The 8,099-nt window shown below is 45.3% G+C and overlaps 1 protein-coding gene across 3 annotated transcripts in view; it reads left to right on the top strand.

Moving 5' to 3' along the window:
* The first annotated feature begins 344 nt into the window (after positions 1-344).
* The window catches only part of SRPX2 (sushi repeat containing protein X-linked 2), a 29,201-nt gene continuing 21,446 nt past the window's right edge, over positions 345-8,099 (top strand). For 2 of the 3 annotated variants that reach the window (XM_061137815.1, XM_061137814.1), the window contains exons 1-3: positions 347-712; positions 2,571-2,653; positions 7,421-7,501. In XM_061137815.1, coding sequence (XP_060993798.1) covers positions 2,572-2,653; positions 7,421-7,501 — 163 coding nt within the window. In that variant the 5' untranslated portion in view covers positions 347-712; position 2,571. Of the gene's footprint in view, positions 713-2,570; positions 2,654-7,420; positions 7,502-8,099 lie in introns of all 3 variants that reach the window. The other variant, XM_061137816.1, reaches the window with a different exon arrangement.

The following is an 8,099-nucleotide window of genomic DNA, read 5'->3' as shown; positions in this document are numbered from 1 at the left end:
TAAGTATGCTTTCTCTCTGCTCTTATTACAGGAAATCGGTTTGATCCTGAAGGCTGGAAGCACATGGTATATTTTGTCAACAACATAATCTTATCAGAAACTGAAGTCCATTGGAATTAGGTCATCAGAGAGAATTTCAAAGTGGGTCTGACCCTGTGCATATGGATGGCAGGGCAACTCGGGGATGGTGAGTACTAAGGAATTACAGGGGAAATCTCCAGGGAATTTCAAAATCGGCTCCACTCCTCCCCTCTCCTAAGAGTTTGTGGAATTCCTTTTCATTCAATCCTGATGTCATTAAAAAAAAAAAAAAAAGTGTTCTTCACTGCGCCACATCTCTGGAGGCCCTTTAGCCAGCCTGTTAGTCATTACTATACTCATGGGCTTGAGGCCAGCGCCACTCACACTCTCCTCTGCTCAGCAGCAGACGGGCTGAGCTCCTCTTATCCTTGCATTCCTTCTCCTCCATTTCTCTCAAATCTTTTTCTGAGGGAGGAACAGCTATAGCTTTGGGGATAATATAGCTTTAAGGAAACTTTTGGCAGATGCCAATGTCCTAACATCTGGGCAGTGTTAACAGAATCCTGGAGGCCCGGACAGACCAGGAGCCACTCATTCTAGGAATGTTAAAAAGTAGTTTTTCCGACTGATGAGAGGAGCAGAGAAGAAGGAGAAAGAGAAGAAGAGAGAGTACAAAAAACCCGTACATCAGGTAAGATCTGCTGCTTCACCCCTCCACTCCATACCACACTACCCCATCTCTCAACCTGAGGAAGTAACGAGACCCAGGACTTAGGCAACATGGCTCGGGGATGGAGTGGGGGGGAAGAAGTTCTTTTATGAAATTGGACCGTATGCTGCTTTCCATTTGAGCTGTGACCTGGCTGCAGACACAGATTCCCACTGCTTTCCCTGCCCATAGCAGAGGGATGGCCGACCCCAGTAATTGAGTCAAGTTTTCGGTTTGAGATTGGCGAGAAAGGTGGGTAGGGAAGGGTTCACAGACTCAGAGCACTGGGTCTGCAAAGGAAAGTCCCTGCTCCCAAACCAAGGAACTGGATGGAGGCTGCATGTGGGAGAGGGGGTTGATGATTAGTGCATCTCTCTTTAATCTCCTCTCTCTCGTCCTTTCATTCCCTCTTTCTGCTTTCATCTCTTGTCTTCAGCTCTGGCAGATCATCTTTTCTTGCTGAAATTCCTTCCCACATCTTTCCACTTTCCTTGCCTCCCCTGCTTGCTCTCACTTGTTCTGTATTCTGCTTCCTTGCCACTCTCTAGACAGAATCTGAGGCTAGGTAGCAATGAACTGGAAAATTAATTTCTGCCATTCTTGGACTTCTCATATCCCTTGAGGATGCTGGTCAGAATCTGCCATCTTTTTGTTCCTCCATTTCTGGGACTGACCCCTCCCCTGAGCATGGCGTTTCATTGAAAGCCTGTGGGTGAATGGGTACTTGCTGAGAAGTCCAGCGGCCAGTTTACAGCAATGGGCAGCAAGTATTAATACTGTCATTTATGAAGTATTTGCCTACTGGGAACCACAAAACTCTCATCCCATTAGAGTCCCATTAGAGAGTCCCTCACTCATTAGAGTGAGGACAGGATGGGAAGTGAGAGGGCAGTGGGAGCTTGCTTACCCTCTCCTCACGTACCTCAGTATGTTCTTTCCAACCTCACTGACTTCCTGCTGGCTCAGCAGGATAAAACTAGAAGGTTAGGCTGGACTTGAAAGCCATAAGCCACTACCAAACCACTAAGCCTCGAAATCCAAAGCTAAGAACTGAGCCAGGGTATAGTCACTGCCTGAGAGACTGGAGAAAGGAGACATCCAGTCCTGTTCAAGATGGAGTTGGTAATAATAGTATCTAATATATATGGATTGCTTCCCTATGTGTCAGGCAATAATCCATTCTATAATGTAGATTCTATTATTATGCCCATTTTATAGATAAGGAAACTGAGGCTAAGAGAAGGTGAGGAATTTGTCCAAAGCCCCACAACTAATAGGGACAGAATTGGATACATATCCAGGTCTATGTAACTCCAGAGTTCAAGTTCTTAGTCTGTATATGCTAACACTTTCTCAGATTCGTGGTTAGGAAGCACTAGTTCAGTGGATGAAACCATCACCTGGGACCTTCAGATTGCAGGTTTCTCTCTTGGTTCTATATGACTTAATGTTGGCCCTTTCTTGGTCTTGATATCTCAATGTCCCTCTCTGTAACTTAGGCCATGGAACACTGGCATCAGATATCACCAGGATCAACTGAGAATTGGTTGTTTTCTGTCCTCTTCCTCCTAAGAGGAAAAGACCAGAACTCACAAATGGAGGCTTATTATCCTAAAAGTGGGAGATCCTTACAAAGGGGACAATATAACAGGCATTTGTTAATTTAAAAATCTCTCTTCTTCCTCGTAGATCCTGCATTTCTGCTTCCTCTCACTTTTGGAAGTTCATTGATGTCTGATTTCTGAAAGTCATCCTCCTTTGCCTTGGTGCTTCTGGCCACATACCTCTATTCTTATCTCCCTAACCCCCCCTTCCCATCCCTCCCCACCCTCTTTTCAAGGATGGCCATTCAACTAACTCGAAGAGGAGCTCTCTCTCTGCTTCTCTTCCTCACTCCAACAGTGATGCCAACATGGTATGCAGGTATGTCATAGGAACTGTAGCCCATTATTTCCAGGAATGGCAGGGCTTAGACCAAGTCTTAGAGAAGGGAAGAGTTAGACTGAAATAGGAGGCACTTAGATACAGAGAAGAACTATCCTCAATAAAAAAGATGGTTAAACATTGAGGCAGGCTATGGAGGGAGGCTTTTGAGACAAACTAATAAGAGATTTTTGAAAACAGGCTGCACCAGCATAAAAATGAGTTTGGTCAATATATCTTTGTAGCTTATTTGCACAACACAGGGAATATATCAAATATTTTATAATCACTAAAAATGGAGTATAATCTTTAAAAATTGTGAACCACTATATTGTGCACTAATAATTTATGTAATACTACATACATGAACTATACTATACATGCTGTACATGGGGCCGCAAAGAGTTGGACATGACTGAGTGAACAACAGCCACATACTTGAACTATATTTCATAAATATAAATAAATATTAAAAATGTGGCTTGTTAACATGGCTTTTGAGGCCGTTATCTTACCTGCTTCTCCATTTTCTCTCTCTTTCTCTCTCCCCTCCCAGACATTATTTATAGGATGAGATTTTTATAGCTCCTTTCTAATAAAGATTGCTAATGACAATTCAGACCACATTCTCTTGAACAGGAATCCCTCAGTTTCTCCTGGCTTGTTTCTTACTTTGGAAAGGATGGGGATTTCTAGATCCCCGAATGTTTCATCCTTTGCCTCTGGGGAGACATAGGGAGCTCAAGAGAACTCACTCAGCTAGGAGGGAAAGGAAGGGGAGGAATGAAGGAAGGATAATGAGGTGCCAGACAGGAGTTTTTGATGGGGCCCAACTGGCATTCCAAGTGCTAATAATATTCTGTGGTCAGCACTGTCTGCCTTCATGGGGGCTGGGGGGAGCAGGGGAAGGAGACAGGCCCAACTAATGGAGTTAGAAAAACATCCAGAGATGAGTAAATAACAAACTGCTTCCATCACAGCTGCAGTCATTGTAGCTAAAATTTTCCACATGCCCTTAGCTCCTGGTGGAGGCCTCTGGCAGAAGCTCTGTTTGGAACAGCTGCATCAAGCTTTCAAACAAATATGCAAACTTCTTCCCCTGTTTGGCTCAACTTGGCTTTGTAGGGGGTGAAGCATAAGGGCTGACACTGAGACCAAGATGTTCAAATAAAGCCCTTGGCAGAGCACACACTGTTTGGGATGAAAAGAGCCTAAGTTTCCAAAATATAATATGTGTAGCTATCCTCCCCAAACTCTCCCTAGCTTCAGTTCAAGTACATGAGACCAAAATCCAGCCAAAGACCATGAGTGTAGGTTAGATGAGTGAAGCCTGATTCTGAATCACTATAAGAAATCCCAGAGCACACCCCAGAGCACACCCAAGAGCACACAGAGGCTTCCCCAGGGTGGAAGCCTGAGCTTTTGAAGTCTTGAGGACAATGCAATTTTTTAAGGCTTGGATTCATTTGAAAGTCTCAAAAGGCCATTTGCAAAGGTGGCCATTCCCCACTTCCTACAAGAGTCACCATGCTCATTACTCCTTCTCGGGAGCCCCGGCTAGTGAAGTCTCTGACAGTCCTGCCAACCTGTTCATTCTGTCCTGTTTTTTTCTTAGAATGCTATGTGATGAGAGATACTTGGGGATTTCCCAATAATCTTTCCCTACATCACTAGCTCAACTGTCTGAGTTTGCTCTGTTTATGTGTTCATTTCTTCACTCAGTAGATATTTAGTGACCACTCTATGCACTCAGGACTGTTTTGTTCATGGCTATAGCTTTGTCCTCCAGTGGGAGTAGTACAAGGAAAGCAGCCATGTATGGATTCTGGGCTAATCAGAAATAGGATCCAGGAACAATCAGCAGGGTATGGGAGGGTTAAAAATAAAAATCAAGCCAGCAGTGGGTTAAAAGTGTGTATTGGCATATCTGTACAGTTCAGGAAGTCAGACAACATTTCTTTCATAATCCAAGCATTAGTGTGGATCTTAAAATAGTCATCAACTATCAGTTACATTTCCAACCACACCTTTGTAAAGTGTAGTGCTTTAGAGGGTCTGTTCTGTGGATATTGGAGGAACCCAGTAACAGACCACATGGTAACCACCAATCAGCCTAAAGGGACCAAGGAATGCTGCCAAAGCTTCTCCCCATCAGGGCTGAAGAGGGACAGACAGAACAAGGTGGGGAGAGGGGCCCTCTAGTTTCATATATCACATCTCAGTATCTTAATATTTTCCAAAAATTATCCAAAGACAGGCAAAGATGAGAAATGGAAAGGCTTAAAGTGTTAAGGTGGCCCTAACTTATTCCTGTCACAAAGCAGACTTGGCACTGGGCCAGCCAGCTTTGTACCCTGGTGAAGACTGTAATTATCTGACTGAGTCTTCACCTCAGCTTTTCCATATCCCTTGTAAGTCTGGAATGATAGGAAATGTTTGGTGGCCTTTGATCCCACACACACAGAGTTAAAAAAGCTGAATTGCAATAAAGATTTGGGATTTTTATTTCTGTTGGATGTTGTCCAAAGCTTTCCCCTACAACCATCTTTAGTGGAGTGTCTGAGTTTGGCATCAAGGGGATCAAACCACCCTGGGCTGGAATGCCCACTCTGCTCCTTACTAGCTGGGAAACCTCGAGCCAGTTCCTGAACTCCTCTGAGCCTGTTACCTCATCCGTATTTGAAAGCAATAAGGGTGTCTACCTCACTGAGATGTCAGGGTGATCTAATGAGATGACACATGTAATGGGCTAAACCCAGAGTAGGTGCTGAGTGATGTTAAGAATCATTGTTGTTATTGTGGTGGTCGTTATCCAGCCATAGGCCTTGGACACTCCTGTCTGCTCTTTTGGTAAACAGAGGCTTGCTCCCATGCTGGGAATTTGTTCACAAGCAAGCTCTGGAACAACAGTATGGGGACCAAATCCTTTAGAAAATCACACACATCTGGCCTCCTGTTTATAGGCATTGTAAGGCTTTGATGCTAAACTGAAACAGCTGACAAGAATTCTGTCCAACGCCCCCCCCCACCTCCCTCCACCACAAAGAAACCACCCACCAAGGTGGGAAAAGAGGGAGCAAGGGAGAGGAGGCCTAAGGGGAAATAAAGGAAAGCCAGGAGAGACTGAAAAGGGAAACCAGAAAAAAATAAAGGGAAGGAGAAAATATGAACTCTTTCCTCTGGAATGAGGGCAAACCAATAAGGACATGATTTCATAAGACAAACTTTCAATTTGATTCATTCCCTTGTTCATCAAGTTGGACTGGTTTCCCAACACCCACCCCTTACCCCCAGTCTGGGCCCGTGGGGAATGGAGGAGCCTCATCATCTACCCTCTGCTCCACCCATTAGTGCAGGGGGCCCTGTGTCTCTGCCCAGAGAGGAGACAGGGTGAGCTTGTGGTCAGAGTGTTTACACAGGCCAAAGGGCTCTGACGCTAAAACCCAGCCTTGTCCCAGAAGCTCACCCTCTCCTGGAAATGAAGAATTGTCTCTGACTCCAGCACGGCTGGCTGCTCTATTAATGTGTGTGCTTTAGGCACACAGTGAGGCTGGAAAGAGAGCTTCCGGAAACTTCCCTCCAGAAAGGACCAAGTTGTATTCCAATTAGTTCATATGTATGACCCATTTCCTGCCGTCTGGTGGAACACACTGTTTAGTCTCCCAGACAGCCGCAGACTGGCCTCCACAGGGACTGGACCACTTAACAGGACGGGGGTGGACTCAGAATGTTCTCTAGTTTAGCACCTCCCTACTAAGGTTCCTGCTGATTAGAGTGACTGAATATTTCTGCAAACCAGGGCAAACTGCTCAGGCAGTGAAACTCCTACCCCCTTGCCTCTTGAGCCCTCCCTCTTTGCCCTGGCATGCCACCCCTAGCCGTGGCAACCAATTTAAACTGAAATTGTAAGATTTCCTATCACCATAAGGCTCTATGTGTTTTTTTTAAAAAAGCTTCCTGCGTAGAATTATCCTTAATACACAGTTGATTAAAAAACAAACAAAAAAAGAAGAAGTGAAAGTCGCTCAGTCGTGTCCAACTCTTTGCAACCCCATGGACTGTATAGCAAAAGGCTGGTGCCCTGTGGGCTGGTTGGAGCTTGAAGAATTGTTTCCCTCTGATGACTGTAAGAAGGCCCATCATAAGTGGAAAGACCCTTGCTCAGGTTCTATTTTTTTTCCTCCTATCTGGGACAACAGTCCATCCTCAGAACTCAGTCATCAGTGTCTCACCAAGACTCCTGTGTTGCATCAGGGAAATGGGTCATTTCTAGTCCAAATGGGCAGGGTGGGTGGATGGTCAAGAAGTTTGATTTTTTTTTAATGGAGTCTTCTAGTGCTACCAGAGCCACCTGACCCCCTGGACTATAGCCCACCAGGCTCCTACATAAATGGGGTTCTCCAGACAAGAATACTGGAGTGGGTTGTCATTCCCTTCTCCAGTGGATCTTCCCAATTCAGGGATCAAACCTGGATGTTCTGCACTCACTGCAAGCAGATTCTTTACCACTTGAGCCGCCAGGGAAGCCCAGTAAACTGCCCACCCCTCCCCCATCATGAGCTCACCCTCTGTGTACCTGAGGTGTGGAGTTTGCCCACAGTAGTTGTGCTGCTTCACAGCATAGGATTTTTCCCACTAAATGGCCACCTCATTCTCCATCCATGGAGTGCCATGTCCTCAGAAAGGGACCAAGCTGGAAAGGGGAAAAGGTTGGAAAGGACTTGCATCAGAGACCAATATGTCATCTTGATATTTTCTTCATTCTAGGCTCAGGCTACTACCCAGATGAAAGCTACAATGAAGTCTATGCTGAAGAGGTCCCACAGACTCCCATCCTAGACTACCAAGGTAATCCTCACTGCTTCTCAGGCTTAGGAAAGGCCTTTTCTGTCCTAATGCCTAGGCCCTGTCTGATGCATCCTCACCCAGCTTGGCCCATTTGTATCAAAGCTGCAGTTCAGGGAATCAAGGGCTGTGGTTTGCAGCCATGAATCTTGTTACTGACTTGCTGTGTGATCCAACCTCTCTAGCATTACATTTGCCCATCTATCACTAAGTATGGACTGAGTACCTACTGTATGCCTAAATCTGTGTAAGGAAAACCTTGGGTGCTACAAAGGTAAAGTTTTGTCCCCCTCAAGAAGCTTACATTCTTCTAGGGGATATGAGTGAGGGGGCAATAAAATTATCAGGTGTAGGGCAAGGAAGCATGAAACTCTGTGCTATCAGTAAACACAATAGGAGTTAAGACAAAAATGTCAGGGGAGGGGTCATGAAAGATGATGTTTAGACTAGGCCTTGAATGATGGGTAGATTTCAAGAAGCAGAACAGGGACAGGAGGGCATTCAGCAAAGCAAATGGCCACAGGTAGAGAGAGAAGAACAAACGTGTAGGAGGAAGGCACTGGGAAGAATCCAGCCTGACTGGAGGAGATGGGATATGGAG

This window comes from Dama dama, chromosome X (assembly GCF_033118175.1).
Source record: "Dama dama isolate Ldn47 chromosome X, ASM3311817v1, whole genome shotgun sequence".
NCBI lineage: Eukaryota > Metazoa > Chordata > Mammalia > Artiodactyla > Cervidae > Dama > Dama dama.
Note: the sequence above shows the minus strand (reverse complement) of the source record. Positions and strands in the feature narration are given on the sequence as shown.